The 22774-nt window shown below is 37.8% G+C and overlaps 1 protein-coding gene across 1 annotated transcript; it reads right to left on the bottom strand.

Moving 5' to 3' along the window:
• Positions 1–5156: 5156 nt before the first annotated feature.
• LOC134644018 (serine/threonine-protein kinase pim-1-like) lies at positions 5157–11240 on the bottom strand. Its single transcript, XM_063496650.1, has 11 exons — positions 11224–11240; positions 10885–10958; positions 8970–9095; positions 7205–7447; positions 6918–7070; positions 6704–6798; positions 6519–6566; positions 6197–6415; positions 5903–6083; positions 5647–5817; positions 5157–5557 (listed from the first exon to the last, which is right to left on the bottom strand). The coding sequence occupies exons 1-11, from the start codon at positions 11238–11240 to the stop codon at positions 5466–5468; spliced, it is 1419 nt and encodes a 472-aa protein (XP_063352720.1). The 3' UTR covers positions 5157–5465.
• Between the last annotated feature and the right edge of the window lie 11534 nt (positions 11241–22774).

Genomic DNA, 22774 nt, shown 5'->3' with positions numbered 1-22774 from the left:
GAGCTAAACCACCAATGATGCAGCATGTCAGTGTCTGGACTTTGTAAAGAGAGAGATCCCTCATTAGCTTGTGAATTAGTTGACATGGCAAACTGCACACAAGGAAAAAACACGATGATTGATGAGTTCTTAGATTGTTAGACTTTTCTGCTTTAGTTGGGTGATCCACACTTGTTTGTTTGTTTTTATATATATATATATATATATCCTGTGACCCTTTGACCTTCAAATGAATACCATACAATACTGTCAGCTCAACTAGCTGGAGGGCACATGCAGACTCACTAATGATATCTTAGAAATCACTAAACTGCACTCATCTGTATGTGTGTCACACTGTGTGTAAATCTGTCTAAATTATAATTCTACCAGACACAGAACAGCAGGGCAAAAAACGCACTGCAGGAAACCACAATCCTGCCTTCTTTACAGGATACACGCTCTCAGTATAACAATAACACAAAGATTACTACAGCATGTTGATTTTTTTTTAAATAATCTAATAAAGTACATAAGGGCCTATAACACAATGATTTTCTCTCTGTTGCTTCTCATCAACTTTTACGTGGGTCATTTTTCCTTTTGCATTTGTTGATGGTGTCTTTAATTAAAGCTTAAAAGTTTAACGCTTGTCTGATAAATTTCTAGGTCTCAGTCGCTCAGAAATATGTTATCTTTGTAGTGGGTGCATAAGTCAATGCTGCTTAAAGATTTGTCATAAAAAGAGCCTAATAGTAGATCACGAAGAAGCATTTTTTACACTTTGACATCTCTCATACAGAACAGTTTCTAACTGTCTGACTGTAAATGTAATCACGATTAAATTCAAGTCCATTCAACTTAAATCAACAGGGAATGAAGTGAATGTAGTAAAAAAAAAAAAATCCTGACCGCCCCATTCACAGGTCATTGTAGCAACGTTATAATCAAGATTAATTCAATGTCCACGGCATATTTTTCATTTATTCTGAAACTCCCCAAAGACCTCCATAATAACCTTTTACAGTTTCCATCAAAAATAATCGATATTCTAAGAAAGAAAATCCTCCTTGAATAATTCACATGCAGTAAGAGAAAGTTATCTTCCAATGTGGCACTTTCTGCCACACTCATTTCGGTGTTGTTAATTGAGTTTAAAAATTCAGTCTCCTTCTAATTGTTCCCGATAAAGCCTCAGGCTATCTCTCAGTGTCATCACTGATTAGGGATTTAACTCTCTTGCCAAAAACACGAAGAGTCCACTAACATCGATGGCATGTCAATTCTCTTTCAAGGATAGACTCTCTCTTAGACAAATGCAGTGAGTGTTTAACATATTAAAAATTTCCCTAATACATAATTTCATCTAATATGTTTAATTACCATTACTTCTTTATATTTTTTTGTAGATTGACTGCTTTATGCTTCCCATGTCAATAATGACATCAGCTCACTGATCAACATGAATATTATTTGTTTGTTATCTAAAACGAGTCACTCACGTTCATGCAAAGGCAGCTTCATTTTTACATTTTATTGTTTAATTTATTCAGTGCAGTCATGAGCATACACTGTGGAAGCATAGTCTTTTAGACAAGAAAACAAAGTAGAGAAAAATAATCATCTGTAATCTTCTTAGTGTTTGTTTATCACTGCTACATTGTATAAATATTAAACTCACAGGATGACAATGGATGTTCATTAAACAGCGATAATGATTTTTTTTCCTTTTTTTAATATAGCTCAGTTTATCCATAATGCTCTGAAATTACCCTGAACTAGCTGCGGGGTTTTGTACCTCTTATCTTTCCAAATAGAGTGAAAAACATGTTCTTTTTTTATATAATTACTTTCACAAAATTATAACACCCAGCTAATTAATATTTTCATGTCTGTCATCAGTAATAAAATGATGGATTAGATGAATTACAGTACATTGGCCTCCTGTAAAACTCTTACACTGGGTTGTGGTCTAATAAATTCATGTTTTAAGAGCATTCAGGGAAGAGAATACTATTCAAAAATATAGATTCGAAAATGATTTCCATGTAGCCTCCCAGGAAAGACACCACCAAAACATAAAAATAAAAATTACAGCAAACAGTGGAAATGTGAGGTTCAAGTCCAAGCACGTCCTTTCTCCAGTTTGCACAGTGACGGGTCAAACCCTGTTTGTGTGTTACATGAAATGACTAAGTCTAATGTAGAATTTCAGTGTATTAGTGAATGGTAAAGGTTTTCATCATTATCAGCTTTATCTTCTATTAATTAGGAAAATGGTTCACATAAAGTGCCTAACAAATTTAGAAGATAATTTGTCATAAAAACAAGAAAATACAAATATTTATGTTTTTATAGCTGAAATTGGACTTTTCTGAGAAGCCAGAGACTAATTTAACCACTTAACCTTTATATTTATTTTTGTTCAGGAATGAAAGTAATTGAATGTAATGTGGCATCTTCATAAAAAATAATGCTGTGCTTTACAATGTTTTCTGTTTGTTTTGTAAAATGTTAATTTTAAGCATTGTCTGTGAAGGTTCTCAGTCATCCAGGTCATCGTAGTCTAAGGAGCTTGGAAAGAAAAGTGTCTGGACTTCTTTAAGTTGCTTGAAGACGTTTCACCTCTCATCCGAGAAGCTTCTTCAGTTCTAAGAGTCAAATGGTGGAGAGTCCCAGATTTAAACTCAGTGGGAGTATCCCCCCAAAGAGGGACAAAGGACCCCCTGATGATCCTCTACCTAATCACATGAGCCAAGGTGTGAAAATAGGTGTGGGTCACAATCAGCCAGGGTTTCGGGTGAGCTCATTGTGAAACCTGGCCCCACCCTATCATGTGATTTCCTAAGGTCAGATGGCCCAGGGTGTGAGTGGGTGTTAAGGCGTCTGGGGAGGGAACTCAAAACTGGATTATAGATGGCAGACAGTTGGTGTCGTAAGCCACCGCCTCTGTTTAAAGACGGTCGCTCACAGTGGACATAGATGGCTTCTTTCACTCCTCTTTCAAACCATCTGTCCTCTCTGTCCAAAATGTGAACATTGGCATCCTCGAAAGAGTGACCTTTAGATGCAGATGAACTGCTGAGTCTTGTCCCGTGGAGGTGGCTCTGCTATGTTGTGCCATGCGCTTTTGAAGTGGCTGTTTGGTCTCTCCAAAGTAGAGGTCTGGGCATTCAATGTTGTTGCGTCTGTCTTTCTTATCCTCCCTAGCTGGTGTCTGATCTTCTTTTCTGTGCATCTTTGCTGACTTTATAAACGCCCAATTAGGATAACTGCATGTTTTGAGTGCTTCCTTTACATGTGTGTGTTCCTTCTTTTTCCCTTCAGGCTTAGAGGAAACATGTTCTGCCCGGTGGTGTAGAGTCCTAATTACTCCAAGTTTGTGTTCCAGAGGGTGGTGGGAGTCAAAGAGGAGGTACCAGCCCGTGTGTGTGTGCTTCCAGTAAACTGCAATGTTGAGGTTGCCATTCTCTTCGATGTGCACAGCACAGTCCAGGAAAGGCAAACAGTTATCCTTTGTGTCTTCCCTGGTGAACTTGATGTTTTTATCCACGGAGTTAATGTGAGCAGTGAAAGATTCCACTTCTTGTAGCCGGTGTATCAAGAGAGTTTTCTCCAAGCACGACATCCCAGTGCATTTCAGACCCAGCAACACACTCAGACAAAAACTGGTTCACCCGAAAGACAAAACTCCAAAACACAAACTTAACAATGTGGTGTATGCGGTACAGTGTAGTGAGGAATGCCCAGACCTCTACATTGGACAGACCAGTTTTGAGATCCCTTCCCAGACGCCTTAACACCCACTCACACCTTAGACGCCTTAACACCCACTCACACCTTGGGCCATCTGACCTCAGGAAATCACATGATAGGGTGGGGCCAGGTTTCACAATGAGCTCACCTGAAACCCTGGCTGATTGTGACCCACACCTGTTTTCACACCTTGGCTCATGTAATTAGGTAGAGGATCATCAGGGGGTCCTTTGTCCCTCTTTGGGGGGATACTCCCACTGGGTTTAAATCCGGGACTCTCCACCATTTGACTCTTAGAACTGAAGAAGCTTCTCGGATGAGAGGTGAAACGTCTTCAAGCAACTTAAAGAAGTCCAGACGCTTTTCTTTCCAAGCTCCTTAATTTTAAGCATTATATTTTTGATCTAACTATTACAGAAACATAAAAACATATTTTGAAATCACCAATACTGTTAATCTAGGGCAGCTGTTGCATAAAGCTTAACGTCAGTGGTTCTGTTCTGTTTTTAAAAAGTCACACCTGACTTGACTAATTCAGTGAACGGACATACACGCAAATTCAGTCCAAGCTCAGATTGAGATATAGTTTTTAAGATTGTTTTTGTCAATCTCTGCAGACCTCAGTGAGGATGTTGAATATTTAGGTTAATGAAAGTACAAAGAACAAATGTGGAATTCACCTATATAGAGAGAAATAATTATAGAAATAAATAAATAAACATAGTTTGTTAAATTATTACATTATGTCTTAGCAGTGGCTTAACCAATATTGCATGAATTACATCATTTTTAAATCCGGTAAATTGCCTCTGCTTCTGCACATCTCCGATAAATTGCAGCAGTAATTTTATGGCCAACTTTTACAGACAGGTAAGAGAGCGCAGACTGTCATTAGCATCACAGCGCATTCTTTTGTCACACATTAGGTGATCGGTCAAACAGCTCACAGTTTACACTGAGTATAGATGGATATTAAGAAATGTCAAACTTCCTTTCTTGAACGGACATTAACAAATAAATTCAAACGTAACTATAGCAACAAATCACATCTGTCGTCTAGAGTCGCTTTACATCGTAAGGTAGAGAACCCACCATATTAGAGAAAGAATCCCACCAATCAGACAGCCCACTATGAGCAAACAATCAGCAACAGTGGGAAGGAAAAACTGCTGCAACCTCTGCTAGAACCAGGAAATCTGTCAAGGCTGGTTGGGGGTTAGGGCAACAGATGCATGTCTTCAGAGCAGTGGCAGTGTGACTTTCTTTGTATATACCTGAACCTGATTTACCTTTTAATTTTCTTACTTTTCAAAATACATCGTAGGTAAAATACAATCCTTGAAATAGTAATAACACAGTATCCTCAGCAAAGATGAATTAAACAAGTTTTATTTTAATGGAAGTTTACTTCAAGTCTTCAGATTTTTACTGTTTTTTTATTTGATTACATTGAAGTAATTAAATAAAGACAGTTTTGATGGAGCTCCTGACCCAGCCCAAGCTCTCTATGAAGACGAGGAAAAACTCCCCTGGGGGGGCCAGATTGACGGGAAGAAACCTCGGGAAAGCCCATTCAAAGAGAGATCCCCTTTCCTGGGATGGCTGGGGGGGTTACAGGAATTCCAAAACACCAAAATTCCTGTCAAACAGAAAAAAAGAAAATTAATTCATATATCACACATAAATGATAACGTCTGAATTGCGTGTGTTTGTGTATGTGTGCGATAGGTTTATCTCAGCCAAGTGTGATGCTGTAGGTCCTCCAGCGTCGGCCGCACCTCCGGGACTTTGGTTAAACACGCGTCCAAGAAATCCCGGCAGTCTGGAAAGAAAGGAAAGAGAAAAAACATGAAGATGATAGTTCCAGTGGTCCAAGCCATCAGTCAATCTTGAAGTGTGACGTTTTCTTACTTTTGGACAGACGTCTTTTGAATTTCAGGCGCTTTTTGAGGAAGCTCGTGGTGTTAAAGTCCCCCGCATGAAGCGCTTCGTACAGAACCACTCCCATTTGCCATACCGTGGTGGGTCCACACCTGTAGTAACTGCGCCTGTACCACTCGGGAGGGGAGTAAATGTCTGTACCTAATAAACAGACACAATTGCAATTTCTTCTAAAACAAAAGGCGAAATTGTGACATCTGTGAAGAGCAAGAGCAGAATATGTTACCATAGAAGACGCGATACAGCGACCGCTCCTTAACAAAGCAGCTCAGTCCAAAGTCGATGATACGAACACGCGGTACATCTGAGCCGGTCTCAATTAGAATGTTCTCACTCTTGATGTCCCGGTGAAAGATGTGTTTATCCTCCAAGTGCTTCGCAGCATCAACCAGCTGCTTCAGAATGACCTGGAAATGATGAAAAAGACAATAATCAATCAATGGGTTAATGTTTCTCTAATACTCTGTGCTTTGATTGAATGATGTACAGTCTAAGGCTCTTCTAAGGCAAGTCAACTTGCCTTGGCCTTGTCCTCGGGCAAAAATCCTCCATTTTCTTTTATGTATTTATCCAGGTCCACAGCGGGGACAGGTCTCTCCATCACCAGGATCAGCTCTCTGCCAAAGTCAAACCACTCCAGCAGAGACACTGGGGCTGATGTTCCCACTGATCCATCTGCTTCAGCTGCAAGCTTCAGCATGATGGCAACTTCCACTGACAGATGCTTCCCGTTTTCATCCTGAAATATTTCAACAAAGTGGATGATGGGGAACAGACGTTCCACAGGTGAACGCTGCATGCAATCCACTAATGTAAAAACAATTCAAGTGTTGCACATTTACCGTCACTTTGCAGTACACTTTCCCCTTTGGGATGTGTTTGATGGCCACCTAAAAGACACAGGGCATTGATGAGCATTTCCTCAGTGTGACATAATTAAAGGTGTAAAACAGCACACGTCTCAGCTTACAATATTGTCCCTTATCTGCGTTACTGCCTGTCTTACTACCACCATCTGAACACTTACTGGAAAATGATCCTTTATGCGGTAGCCAGCAAACACTGCTCCGCAGCCTCCTTCTCCAAGCCGGTCCTCCTCCACGTATCTCGCTTGGAAGTCACCTAAACAGACAAACACAAATTGGGTTTTACTACAGCTGTCACACAAATTACTCTGCTGTACCCTAAATGTTCATTTTGCTCTTCACCTGAATATAAAAGCCAAGCTGCTTGCTACTTACGTTTCTGTTCGGCCACTGACTTTTTGGCAACATTTTTGGTTTTGTCCTGGTCCACGTTTTTCTTCTTAGGTGGGTTCCTGCTGTCTCCCGCAGCTTTCCTTTTGCCAGCCTTTTTGTTTTTACTGCAGCTCTCTGAAATGTCTATGCTGCAGTCTGCAGATGTGGAAAACACCAAAAGCACATCAGCTTATTACATAATAGACACAAATATCTCCCAAACACTAATATCTTAAACCTAGCAACCAGATGTACACTTAATCTACCTCTCACTCAACTAATTAGCCTACCTTTACCAGTGTCCAACCAGGAAGATGCTTGCCCCTTGTCACCGCTTATATGGTCAAGAAGTTTACACTTTTTTGCTGAATTGGTTGTCCCCGCTTCATCTTGTTGGACCTTTCGCTTGACTCCTCTGACCACATGAGCATCTGAGCTGGTGGAAGGACCAGCCTGCTCAGTGACCCTCCTTCTTTTTATGGGGGTCTTTTTTTCAGGACTGGCCATTCTTTTAGCCATCCTGCTCTTACAATCTATACACAACAACAACAACAACAACACATTAGTGAAAAAGAGCGCTCGACATCAGGACTGGAAGGATTTTGATGCCATTGAATTTTAAATTAGTATTGCTTAAAATATAATAACAAGTTTATCCTTTTGATAAAAAAAACAGACCAACACGAGTCCATACTAGGTCTACTAAGTCTTAGATACTGATGACACTTGTTGCTCTGTTTTCACTGCTCAGTCCAAGAATAAACTTGTCACATTATTTTACCAAAAGACAAATTCCCTCAGTAACCTTTCTTTGATTAGACATGTTGCTTTCACGCTAGTATCAATCAAACATAGGATTTAAATCCTCTAAAAATGAATCATTTTCTACACAGAGTGTCAACATTTTTAGAAATGTAGATTCTGTTATTTGGGGGATTTGAGCTAGATTTTCTTTTTTTTTTTTTTTACTTACTTTGATCTCCTGGATCTTTTTTATCTGCCTCAGTCGTAACTTTTCTTGTTTCCTTTTTAATCTTAATTTTTTGAGAACTTTTAAAATAGAAAATATCACCTTAATGAGTGAATAGTCCTTCAAATGCCTGGATGCTTGACTTTTCTAACTAAGCTGTATAAGCCAGTTCTGTAAGTGAGCTTTAAAAGTAAACTCCGGAGACTGTGGCAACACAACATTAGAACCTTGCCTTTCAGTGACATCACTGACTGACAGTAAAAGTGTCCCAAGTAGTTTAAAGAAAAACACTCTGGCAGACAAAGCCATAATATTTCAGTAATTTCACATTAAACTTTCTTTCATTATCCTTTCATTATTTGTTTAAAGACTTGATGTGTGGATGCTACTATGAAGACTTCTAGTTGAGCAAACACTAATAAACACAGTGACAGCTACATTGTCATCTGATTTAAAGTATTTACTATTGTATATTTAACTTTCTTATTATATCTAAAGTTATATATATATATAAAGTTAAAGGGATAAAAACAGTGTGTGTGTACTGATGATCAAATCTGAGATAAAATATAACACTTTTTTATTAAGTCAGTGTTAACTGTATTTTTTTCTGTTAGGATCATTCAATAGTACAAAGTGAGGGTAGGTCTACGCGGCAGGAAGTGATCATCAATTTCTATCACTTTGTCAAAGGCTGAGCGTAGGGTGTCACCAGTGGAAAATCTTCTGTGAGGGCGAATCATCGGAATCGGCGTCGGACAACCCTGCATCACCGCTGAGCACCACGCAGACACTACACACTACTTAATATCATGATCGGAACCCCACATACTGCCCCAAAAGTTTATTAAATCCCTGCCAACGTGTTCCTAAAATTATAGGACGCCACAGGCACAAACTGACTGCAGCCTTTATTCCATGTGTTTTGTCTGCGAATGCCCCCATGCACACACTTAACCTCCACCCACTGCAACACCAATAATGTCCCGGGGCGAAGCGGGGTTTGGTGAACCAGGAGCTGCGTGCAGCCCGTTTCCACCAAAGCCTGGTGTATACCCCCTTGACACCTTATTAGAATGCTGTACCTCCATGACTGCCTGGCATGCTCTGCTCCTTCTGCCCTGGCAACCAGATGATTCTCAGCCACGGTGACTTGCTGGTCGACGGCAGGGGACCCCTCGGGTGGGCCACTTTGTCCAGCAAACCAATGACTGTAGAAAACATGGATGATCTAACAGTTCTCCAAAAGTACATATAGTACTTACCTAAAAAGCAGTTAATGTCATGTTGCATTTATTTATTGTTATTACATTGTTTTACAGCAGCTAATTAAAAACCATCATTGTTTTGTTTTTTTGTTCTTTGTTGTTGTTGTTTTTCCAGTTGTCCTGTAGGTGATGGTGTAGCACAGAGACTTAACTAGTGGCTAGCTAACATAAGAAGGATGTACTTGAAATGTACTGTACTTGAAACTTGCATCTCATCTTTGCAGCGTTCACTTTAAAGAGAATGTCTTTACCAAGGACTCACAGGTTAAGTAACTTTACAATTTTCATATTACAATATTTAATTTTAGAGCATGATTACAGCTCTGCCATCTTGATTGAAAATTAAATATATCTGGATGGCACCGATCTAAGTATGGATATCATCCATTAGGACCATTGTTTTAAAGAAGAAAATTCTGGCTATAGAAGAGATGCTAAGAAATGTCAAGAAAAAGCTGAGATTGCAATACGAAAAGTCTAAAGACAAGAGTTTTCACTTTAAGGAATGTCAACACATAACAAAAATGAAGACTGATATATATGGCTTCATAATGACAAAAATACCCTTTAAATCTATCATGAATTTACTGAGAGGACCAGTGCCTTTTGCAGGTATCTTCTGACCTACCAATTGAATCAGGATAACTTGGGCTCCCCTTAGCTGTCTAGTATTAGGTCAATGTGCACACCTCGTGCTCTTATGGTAGCAAAGAAGCGCTCCAAGTTCACATTATGAAAAAAATTAATTATTGTTAATTTTTAGAAAAAAGTCAGAATTTTGAGACTAAAGTCAAAGTTACATTACAAGACAAAATTTGAAATACTATTTAGAGAAAAAAAAATGAAATGTGGAGATTACAGTTATTGTTTCAGGACAAACTTCCAAATCTGCTATACCTATACAAAGATACCTTCTTTGTGTAGATTAGTTAGTGGAAGAACTTAATCATTCTTATCATGTCATCTGATACAACATCCATCCTCCTTATTTCTTAAACATGTAACAATCGAATTGCATCTTTCCATTGCCAGCCATCTCATTTTGTACAAATCCAGCCAACTCTTCCAAGTTTGTGTATTTTTTAAACCCTATTTAGCACCACATTGTGTTTATGTAATAAAAGATAAATAATTTCCTTGCAACTCAAATCGATTCAAAATTATGATTTCACTAACTCTATTAAAATGTATTCACTAAATTGTCAAATCTTGCAATGTTAGTTCCACTTCAAAGAAAGTTTCACTAAGTGCAGCAAACAGATAACAGAGGCTAATAGCAGATAACAGTAGCAAAAATAGCATAATTTACTACAGAGAAATTCAGGATTAATAGGCATGATACTATATTTTTGCATACGACGCTCATTGCTGTTGCCATTAACTACTCTTTGTGTAACACAATGTGTACTTACACCAAAGCCTTACTGCTTGGAAATCAGGACTGTTGACCTTGGGCAGATAACTAAGAATCTGTATCTTCAATTTCACCACAATTTTTAGGGCCAAAAATCACACAGTTTCTCTGGAAAGAGGTTACAAGAATTGAAACGTGTCCCAAATATCTGTACGCGATCAGAGGCTAGTTTCTTAAAGGACAGGTAGTAGCTGCTCTACCACAGGACCAGTAGGATCTCCAGCACACAATGAACACTTACTCAACATTAACACATTTATTAAAACACAATTTTAAACAATAACCCTTTTCTTTTAGTGTGTTTCAATTTGTTCCTACCGCTCCATTGGAACGTTGTACTATCCAGTAACAGCATCCAGCTGGCAGAAGCATACACCTGCAGCAACGAGAATCTACCAGGCAGGATAGTTCAGCGGAGTCATCAGATGAGGATTATCATGAAGTGGTTCATCCAGCAGGAACAGGATACCAAATGGGGAGGGAAACAACACAGAAAGCATAGTCATGACTAACTCAGTGTCAGTGTCACTAACAGCTCATCTAGCAGTCTTAACATCATAAAGATACAGGCTGGTTCATATAAAAAATATTAACAGAAAACATAAATGCTGTTAAACAAATTTTATTAGGCAAAAACACATAATCTCGGTATTTGACCTTGTGTCAGCCGCCATATTGGAAAGGTAGCCAGGTTTCCTTGGCTACTAGCTTGCTAACAGTCTGCTATCCAGCCCGGTAATAACTTCATTCACATATTTTACAACATTTAGCTTTCTTCCTTAACAAAAACAACGCAGTTGTGGATTGAGAATCTCGCTGCCGCATAATAAGACCCAGAACATTCAATTTGAACATGCGCTGCAAGCTAACTCCCCAGAGGATTTCATGCAATGGCGAATGCCTGTCGGATTCGGCTCATGACTTCTCTCTCTAACAACACATTAAAACATCAGTTTCAAGTACAAATGTTTCGTAAACTTATCTACAGCGACTCATATTAAATGTACCCAAGTTTCCAGCTGGCAGTGGGCACGAGACCAACACTCCTCATCAGATCAACAGGAGGAAAAGAAAATTCTAGAGCTGGGCTAGGCGGCTGCTATGCTCACGCATTGTGGCGCGTTCATTGACTGCCAAATAATCAGAAATCTCATACTTCAGAAAATAACCTGGATCACAAGAGAATTTTTAAAAATCGCAAAATTAATGACTATCTATTGAAACATATTTACTATACCTCAAAAAGGTATACCAATTTTAATTGCCCATTGCCAATATGGTGAGTCATGAGGGTGCTAACCATGCTCTATGACTCTATGACTGACAATTTCGCTATGCACCAAAATGTCAGTTATGTTTAATGCTATAAATAAAAATAACTTTACTTATATTTTAAGATAGGTATGTTAAGATGTGGGAATGTTAAAGCATGAATATTAGCTGTTGTAATTAGCATATTTTAATGAGTCGGTTTTTTGCAGTGCAGGAGTCACTTGGCTAAGTGACAAAAAGGTTCTTTCCACTGAAAACGCTATGTCCAGATGAACAAAATCCACTTTTGGGGATTTACTTACCTGGATGATTGAGCATGTATCAAGACAATGAGTCCTTTACTTTAGTAAAACTGTGTAATGCAACAAGCGCAAAAAATGGGCTGTAAAAAAAAAAAGAAAAAATATATGAACTATAGCACCGAATTTTTAATAGCAATCAAGCCCAATAAACAGTTTCTTTTGTTAAAAGAGGGGCCTAACGTCCTCCACAATTATGTGAGATGATAAAGCCATACAGAAAATGATTACTTCAAGATATAGCTGCTAAAAGTCGTTCTACTACCGAATTATGTGTATGCATCCTCTCTTGATTTATTTCCAAAGTTTACTCACTTGATTTGGATTACTGAATGGAACCTAATCATTTTATTAATCTATACACAGAGAAATAGCCACACAAACTAAATTAGTTGGTCAAATTTTATCCAGACACTTGGTGAAATAATCACACAATGTAGTCCCTCTAATGACAGCAACATGCTCTTGTTAGGAGGTGGTGGGATTGTCACATGCAGTGAGCTAGCATGATTTACTTGAAGCTGATGTGATTCCCAGATTGGATGAACTATTTGCATTTTCCTCAGCATTATTTTTATTTTTGTTTCTGATTGCTGATTGGCAGTGGTTGCCAGAATTATGCTTTCGCTTAAAATACAGTGTTAGCCACTAGTGCCTCAATTTCTTGGTTGTCTAAGAAATTCATCCTATCAGAGCCTTCAAAAACAAAAAATAAAAACCAAAAATATATTTTACAAAACATAATTCCAATTAAAATAGTTAGCTGGGTAAAATGCCACATTTTTTATGTCATGGTACAGTTAGTGCGATTCTTGATTCTTATAATAAAATGTAATTATATTTTAATCCCACAAATTTCTTTTTTCTTTTTATGAGAGCTCACACACTTAAAGGATATCCCAAAGTCACACATTTTACAACAGCAACCTCATTTTATAAATGCAATACACTACAAAACAAGGGGAATGAAAGCAAAACATTTAGAGCTTTTTATAGAATAAATTGCATGACTGCAGTGAGAAAGCAGTAACATCACGACAATGTCAGTAGGGAGTGGGGAGAGGGTTTTAGGAAGGATTCGAGTGCCAGGTCTTACAACTGCAGCGCAGATCATAATAAAATTGCTGTTTGCTTGGGTATTACCTTCATGAATGACATCCATATTAATAGGAAGCAAATTCTGCATCTTCAAGTTAGGATTTTAAGGGGGATAAGGGGCGGGGACACCAACTGATGTGCAACTTCTACTAAAGCTTTAGCACAGGAGTAATACTAATGATTCTTGACACCAGCGAGGCTGACAAAGTGGTGTAACCATTTGTTTTTTTTAAAGATAGAATTTCCTATTACTGACATCATCTAGAGACTAGGGTTTGACTCCTGTGCGAGACCATAATTTTCTTTACTTTTCTTTATTTATGTAACTTTTATTTTCACTGGCAATTTAGTGTTAGGTTAGGACAAAAAACAAATTAGGAAGGTTAAGACAGAACATTACTAGATTGTGGTTTTAATTAAAATGTAGCCTTTGACAATACTTAACACATGAGGAGCTACTTTTAGGGATATCACCCAATTTGTAATATTGCAAAACATTTCTTAAGACAGACAAGTTATGCTGGCTGGGTCAGTGTCATATTTGTTGTAATTGATGTCTGGTTTGTTCTGTTCCCTAGTGATGGGTTCATGCTACTCATCTCTCTGCTTTAGGCTTTCCACACATGTGTGTGGAAGGATTGGGAGTTCTCAAAACAGACTCATGCTGTCAAATATAATTAAGCTTTTGCGACTGGAAATAATCATTTCTTTGAATAAAGTGGTCCTGAATGAGCTGTGATTGTTTACCTGAATAAGAGTGAGCAAAACATAAAAGGAGGAGGCAGGAATACAAATGGCGAAGAGATGTTCATTACAAATGTAACTGTGAAATGTCACAAAGGATCGTAACCCGAGAGGAAATACATTTCCATTCAAACATGATTAAAAAACGTAGTTTCGTTGCGCGAGAACATTTTTTTTCATTTGGAAACAAACTTGTGTGGATAGATTTTACTTGTACTGACTGACAGATGTATTCAATTTCCCCAGCATTGTTTAGTGCTAATTGTCAGCTTTTGACTAGATGCGTCTGCCCCTCAGGACACCGTCAAACTGACTGTTCTCAAAAGTCATTAATATACGTGCCAGCACTGACTCACTATTCAATATTCAACAAAGACATCATGCAAATATCAGAACTGTGGTGGTAAGAAAAGGCTGTGGTGATTTTCTTCATTCATTGACCTTGAAAGCCAGCAGCGGTTTATGTATATATATCTATATATAGATATATAGCGATGTATTTAGTTTACTCAGTGCTGAGTGTTTTTCATAATTCTTCACAGAACTGGTGTATTTGCCTGAGCTTTCTTTATCAGATGTTCCTTTTTTAATGATACAGTAATCATGCCGTCATTCAATTCACTTCATTTAAACTGCATTTATGTCTTTATTTCTCAAAAACAGTCAAACTAAAGGTGACTATTCCTCATCAAAAGGAATCAAACAGAAGCTATAATTATGCACCAATATTCTTTAAAGAAAAAAATCGTTTCTATTCTGTCCTTAAACGACGTCCATCAACAGACGATCACAGTTCTCTAGAAAATAACCTTAGCAATGACCCGAATCCAATCCACTGGAAGACATAATTGTTTCTGTTGTCAAAAACTTAAATGCGCAATTGATTTTTTTTTCTTTTTTAGAAAGTTTTAACTGAATAAAATTTTATAGCTCAGAGTTCTGGCCAATATCTAAGTACATTTCCACTTCTTTGATATGACTAAGGCCTTTACTGTGAAACAAACATGAATTATGGACTTAAAAAGCATATTATTAAGTTTAACTGCACACTCTCATCTTATTATTGATCATCTTTAAGTTTCAAAAGCAACTAACAGCATTCTTGGAATTTTAGCTGCTCTTATTTGTGCAGTCAGTGCGTTTGCTGTTGATTTAAAACTCGTCTAATTAATTATTCAAGGGTATTATTTTCTACAGTGAATCTATTTCCTGCATCAGCGATGCCAGTAATGGCTCCCAGAGGATTCTGGAGTGCCATACTTTCACCTCCTCTGCTTATAAGAAAGTGCCTTCATAATAGGACTGCAAACAAATTCAACACACACACACACGCACACAAAAATCAATGTTTCAAGGACTTGCAGTGTTTAACAAAGTACTAAGTGAATCTCTGTTCTTGTTAAAGTGCAAGTTTTTTTTTTTCCAGTATCCTCTATTCAGCTAAAGCTGTTTCAAAGATGTAATACCAGCTACAGTGCAGCTGAATAGTTTAGGTGAACTTAAATAGAGTATAAATTGAGTTTTGTGTGACTCATCATGCCATTGTAGCAGAAGTCTGAAATGCCTGCCAAGTCCCACTTTTTGTTCAGAGCCCTATTGTATTATTAAAGAAATACGAAGTTAATGACTTTATTTTTCTTGTAAAGGTATATTTAATCAAAGCTAACAGTGGCTAAAGTGGACACAGAGGACCAGCTGTTTCATCTGACTGGTGATGATTGATGTTAATCTCAAGTATTACATAAACACACAGACATGTTACATATAATAAATAAATGTGAAGAGAAATGTGGGAGTAGTTATTTATAAAACCGCATTTCCATGAAGAAATAATGAAGATAATCTCTAAACAGGTTCTAGTAGTGACATAAATGATTCTCCTGTTGATTAGTTTAGATTAGTTAGAGATATTGGGGACATATGTGCTTCGAAGCCTGCGGTGAACTTTGCATGGTCTTTATGAAACGGAGCGATTGGAATTTTTAATTAAAGGTGTTAGAAATAAATGACCAGACACAAGGTGTTTTGAACAGGATGTGATGTGTCATATTAAAAAGAAGGGACCGTGGCTTTTCTTCTTCGCAACTTGTAAAAAATCTGCTTCTCTCATTTAAAAGATGGCTGATTAAACCCCTTATCTGTTCTGGTGTTATGTCATGGTAAATCATGTTCAGTTTAACAAACCTTAAACTCAAGTTTGCAAAAAAACAACTTTTTCTGAAATAAGCCCGCTGCACAAAAAAGCCATATAACCGTGATAAGCAGGACAACTCCTCGGATTATATTAGATTAGAGGAGATGAATTACAAGGACAAAAAAAAAGTATTTTAGTACAAGTACCAATATAATCTGAAGACACCAGAAAGGAACCCCCTAAAAGTATTATCAAGATATGTTGTCTCAAACTAAGGAATGTTTTGTGCCTTTAATGAACAATGTCCCCTAAATTACTACCCCGAGACCCATTTAAACTTTGAGGCAAGTGGACAAAATAAACTTAACAGCAATCATTTCTTCTAAAAATGTCCAGCTGCACAGACTTCACTTCCAGAATAGTTTTTGACTGAAAAGAAAAAAAAGTCCAGATGAAAAAATGCTGACCACCAAGAGGTAATATCTCTATACAGAGTTTAAATAAGGAGGCATGAGGCAGGTTCCTCATCCAGAAAACCCGGTTGGCATGGGCCTGGTTAGGTGTAAACACTTACAGCTACTTAGTTAGGAAACGATCATGGTTCATTTTATACATAAACCATGTGATGAAAAATAAACAGTGTCATTTCAATAAGCAGAGATCATTTGGAAGAACTGCATATGGTTTATTGAGATAGAAAAATTAATGAATTTATTTGGCAATTAGACTCTGATGACCCATCATGGCTGGACTAAGTGGTTATAGGATTTAAGACGGGACACCCCCAGAGTCTAAGCGCTGGTGGTGGTGAAGATGAAGAGTGACTTGGATGACAAGGAGATTGGGAGGAGGTGGGTTCACAGAACTGCTCTTCACTGGATCTTTGTGTTAACTAGTAGTTGAACAGTTCCTACCTAAAAAGTACCTAAAAAAGTGGCTAGTGTGTGCATAGCTGCACTTTGGCTGTGCATAATACTAAAGATCACAAGCAGAAATAGTCAAAGCCTGAGCAGCTGCAGGCAATACCAAAGAAATGTATACAATATTGCTTTACATCCCACTATTTGCTTAGCAAGCAGCACCACAATAGTTGAATTAGTTCTGCACTGTTCATTTGTTACACATGCCATCTATTGTAGCCACTGTTGGAATAACTGGCTTAGATTAACCTTAAGACATGAACAAACAAAGAACCCTGATCGGTTTTATCAGCTATTTCCTCATCCTTACATATATGATGATAAATGATGGAAGAGACAGGCCAAAAAAACCTTTGTTGTTTTTTAGAATTATGGCAAATACTACAAGTGTAGGCTGTCATCAACTGTCACCTGCAGCAATGTGTTAGTCGGGAATTAATAGAAAATGTTTTCAGGTAAAAGAATGACTCACCGGAGCGGCTGCTGGGCTGCCAAGCTGAACAACATTTTATCACAATCTGCTACTTACAGCTTTTATAATCTGTTCTTTATGATACTAACAGAGCTGAATGTTGCTGTGTGCAGTCAGTGTCCTGACTGCTCTGTACACCTTAGTGCTTTTGAATCGATGAACCTCTTAAAAAGAAAAAACATTACCAGTATGGATAATTACAAGGCTGCCAGCCTGAGCAATTAGACTCTTAGAGAATTAGAGAAATCTTTTTCTAATCTAATTCTAAGAATTTCTCAGTATATTTTACAAGTTAAAGAACAGCAGTGGTGAAGGGATGTAGGCAGCATGCATCCAGGGTTTGATTCCTGGCTGTGTATAGCTGATCCAGCAAATGCTGTTTGGTAATTTTAAAGAACCTACAGAGTTAACTACTCTGAGAAAGTCCAGCCAGGAGTTCCAGTGCTGAGGGCGAGAGACTTAAAAGACCAAATCAGGTTAAAAAACAAAAAATAAAAAAAAATATGTGGAATAGTTACCTATAGGCAACCCTTGCCCAAGGATCTTCTGGTTGAGGCGTTACTCATTAGGGACCCATATATAAAGAGTATGTTTAATTAAACATGTTAAACAGGTTAAGTTCTGATTATACAGGACTTGCTGGTGGACCTACTCCATAGAATCACACCAGTAAACATGATGGTGACCTCCTTCTGCCCCATCAGTAGTCAGCATTGCTATTAACACCCAGTCCTGGACCTTTGTGGACAGCTATAAGCATAACCCACAAAAAGTCCAGTTGCAGAAAAGGGAAAAAAGTTAAATTAAACATAATGCAGTATAATGTAATGTTTGGAATCCAGTGAATCCAAATACATTTTGTTTGTGCCGTGTGTATATTACATAGGTTATATTTCTTCCACTTTAAGGATTCTGCATACAAGGGTTAATAGAAAAACAATTTCAGATTAATCTTAGTAATATAATGCCAACATTATTTGCCCTTCCATTGCCAATTTTCTGATATCCAGTTTACAATTTTCTCCTATAACATAAATATTTTTTCTCTCAAAACTGACAGTAATTGTAGTAAAGAGGACAATTAATAGCAATGTCAGCTTTGCCACAAATAATGTCTTCCATAGATAAACCCCATTTCATTTAAATGAATGTGCCAAGTTAATCCACTGTCTTATTATTGTCTGCTGATAATTTTGAGTGTTTTATAAACAATGTTTTGTAAAGCCAGGAGCAGAACAGATTCTGCATGACTCTCCCCATCAGAATGACACTTAAAAAAAATCATTAAGCCTCTGCATTTAATTTAGTGAGCAAACCTCTATTTCTATAATAACAAAAGGATTGCATAAACAGGAACAGACAGATGAAGAGACTGGAGGGAAGGCCAGTAGTAAATCTATATTTCTACGTTCATATCCAATAGAAAAGAGTCAGGAGTGATAGGAAAAAATGGGTAAAAAGAAAGATGAATGAGAAATTACTTTACACAAAGGATAAAAGCATTCATTAATATAGCTCTGTCCATTACTTCATTCAAAAAGACAACATTATAGAGACTCGTTGATGAAAGTGGCCAAGGAGCCTCACCTGCAAGATTTAAAGTCATTCTTCTTCTCTTAGGTATCGTTTCTCATTTGCATCACAGTAGGGTGATTTATATTAATGCATTTAAATGTTCCAGGAGATTCTTATATATTTGGATCATATTAACACCTACTTTTAGGCTCATTCATGTATCTAAATCCAGTGGTGGGATCACAGCTTTGATTTGAGACAAAGGTTTCATAGATCAGTTTTGTGATCTTTAAAAAAATATGATCTTTATTATTTTTATATGTTTTTCCTGGACTTACAGGTGTAGGGAGAACACTAAAAGTAAATGCAACTCTCCACCTTGCTTACTCAGTCTCACAAAGTCTACACAGCTTTGCTCAAACACTGTAATCATTGGGTGGTCACACACAGACACACACACACACACACACACACGAGACATGCCCGGCCTTAATGAATATCCACAGTGCCCTCTACTGGGGACAAAGAAACGCACCCTTTAACTTCATCTTTGAGAAGATTAATTTTGAACAGAAATCCCAGTTTAGGGAACAGGTGTTCACATCAATGACAGGAAGGAAATTCTGTTACTACTTTTATTGTGTGTGCATGTGTTTGTGTGTGTGCACTGATCGTTGTCTCAGCCACATTTCAAGAACTTGAGATCTGGAGAGCTGTGGGGGGAAAAAACTATTTTGCAGTTTTTAAATAGTATAATTTCTACAGAGACAACTTAAAAGTGAATGTAGATATAGCATTGTTTTAGCATATTTTAGTGCAAAAAAACAAAATTCTGAATGTTTGAAGTTAACCAGCCTTCAAGAAGATGTTTTTTGTTTTTCAAATCTCTTTCTAGTCTCAGAGGTAGTCATATCTTATTCTATAACCACTTATAGGTTCGTTTTCAGCTTATTTTGAACATAATGGAAGATCAAAGATAACATCTTTTGTTTAATCGCTCACTTCTACCAGTAGACAACTGCATGGAACACATTATTCCAACTGCACAACATGTGTTTCGCTCTAGTTTGGTAACCAGCTAACTCAGATGAAGGGAAGCTGATGTGTTACTGAACATAACTATACTTTGACAAGGCATCAATATACATAAGTCTATTTTAATGCAGGAGCTGTCTGACAGCTCCTGCCAGCACAGCAGAAGCAAATACCCCACCCCCAGGACAGGGTGTTTCTCAGATGCTTTAATCTTAGATGTACAGAATGTGCAAAATTATGATTTTATGGAAATGATGCAAATAATCACACTGCCATCCTCCATTAGTATGTGACAGCCTTACATTATGCAATGTTATGCATAGTGTTCTGTCCACCCACCACTATTGCAGTCAGAATGTAGAGTGATGGTGAGCATGTCTAATAAATATTGCAGGAGGATACATTTGGACCATCTACCAAACTGCATAAATCAAGAAGCTTTCCAGCCCCACATTATAAAGCCTTCTCTTGGCTGCATGGCTGCTTGGCCCGTCTGCTCTCCAGCAGCTGTCAGTGGTTACTCATAAGCATGTATGTATCTATGCTTTCATGTTTGCCTGCACTTGGATTAGTTTCTCAGCAAGACTACACATGTAGTCCTTTAACTTCACATTAACCGTGTACAGTTAATTAGTATTGAACTGAGTAGACCGGGGCTAGCAGTTTCTACCAAATAACACCTGCCAGGTAAGACCTTTATTTATCAGTGTGGGATAAAAGTTTACTACGCCCTGTTTCTTAGAAAAACTGGGCTGGTTTGGCAGCTTTTTAATATGGGAAGCAACAACAGTAGGTATTGAAATCACTTTCAGTGAGAAAGGGTGAAGGTTTTAGGGATATGGCAGGCCAGGGTCCTGTGAGATTTGCAGCTTGTGTGCCACTAATCCACATCCTCAGGCACATCTCTGAGATACCAAAATTCCACTTTTTAAGATGACAACCCAGATTTATCATCTTTACCCTCAAAGTCCTTTTGTGACTTTGAGTTCACAATTGGAAGAAAATATCATTTTATACTGTTAATTATTAAACTTTATAGTGTACATTATGCTGCAAAAATTTTTAAAGGGGCATAAACAGAAAGGCTGGTGTTTGGGAGCCTTCCAGCTGATACTCAAGTAGCCATTTTATTTGTCTTCAGTGAACATGACGAGTGGGCAAGCACGTTACCTCGTGTGACCGTGGCTTTTGAAAATTAATCAAGTCCTTAGTGTGCATTATTTGCAGATTTGCAGACACAAAGTAGAGACTGAATCAGAAACACTGCAGCTAGCCGGCTGGTGGGATTTAAACATTCCAATGTTAGAGAATGGGATTTTGCACTTGGATTAAAGAAAAGTCAATCAGTCACTTTTTTGTGGTCAAACGTTCTTCTTCCTTCCTTCTTTCCTGCTATAGTGTAGTGTTACCTTCCTCAGTCTAGGGGTTGTGGGGAAGTAACAATATAAGTGTCCAGGAGAAAGAGGCAGGGAGCTAGAACTGGGAACAAAACAGAGGATCATTATTAATAATTAAACTCAAGAAGACAGCCAAGTCACTACTACAAAAAGAACAGAAAGAAATGGTACAATAAAACTCAGAAGCTGGGAACAAGTCAATAAGTTTAAAGAAGAGGGAGGAAAAAAAGAGCACTCAACACAGACAGAGAAAAGACTTCTTTACCGTGTCCTCTTCCTCTGCTTAACTACAAGAGCTGATTGCTGAGTGAAGCAATCAGGTGCGCACATTTCAGCTCCACAAGAAAGAGGCTGGTGTCTGTGACAAGAAGGAGAGAGCAATACCACACACCCACACAAGTGAAACCACTGCAGGTCTGCTAGGGCCATAATATCAAACAAGAGGAAAATATGTTAGTGATTGAAAACATTTTCTTGTTACCTCTACAGAACTTATACAGTGAGAGAAAATATCTTCAGGAAGAGGCTTTGGCCTTTGTCTGTATGTAGAGCTACTGCATAAGCTATTTGCAGGATTGTTTTTATGTTTGTTTGATGCCACATCACATCAGCATGCTACATAAAATAGATAATAAATAGAAAAAAATAATAAAAAATCAAGATATTTTTTGAGCATGAATAGATACCATGACTAGATAATGATTTTGTTGCAGTCTTGCTTGAAATATATTAGTCCAACCTTGCCTGACCTAAAATTCATGTTAATTAAGGGAAAATTCACAACATCAGTAAGAACAGCTCAGTTTATTAGAAATCCATTGATATAGGGCAGCACAGTTCATAGAGACACATAAGGACATTCTACCAGAAACTTTTTCCAGTAATTAAATGATGTAATATTAGCAAACTTCTGCTTAAAGGAAAAAAAATAAGAGAGGGCGGACTTGGGGTGGACTAATTAACAGTACACCTTACAGCAAAGTCAAATAGAAGACCACTGCTGTGGGACAAGGTGCCTCACTTACTTCACTGCTTCTAAGAAAAACAACTATTTCACTGAACTCATCCATTTTACCTTTACTGTATTTAGTGACTTTTTTCTCTCTGCTAAGAGCTCAGAGGTGTGGGTTTCTTTGGGTTTCTTTTTTTAAAAGAAACCCAGAAGCTTAATGCTGAGCTGGAGCTCAGGAAGCACAAATGGCTGCTGATGAAATCAGTCACTGCCAAGGCTGTTGTAAAGTTGAAACTGAAACTTGGCCACAGGTAGATGTGGATATTCCTTCAGAACTGACGCAGCCAAAATAGCTGGAAGTTGTGGTTTA

This window comes from Pelmatolapia mariae, linkage group LG16_19 (genome assembly GCF_036321145.2).
Source record: "Pelmatolapia mariae isolate MD_Pm_ZW linkage group LG16_19, Pm_UMD_F_2, whole genome shotgun sequence".
NCBI lineage: Eukaryota > Metazoa > Chordata > Actinopteri > Cichliformes > Cichlidae > Pelmatolapia > Pelmatolapia mariae.
This window is presented reverse-complemented; position numbering and strand designations above follow the sequence as displayed.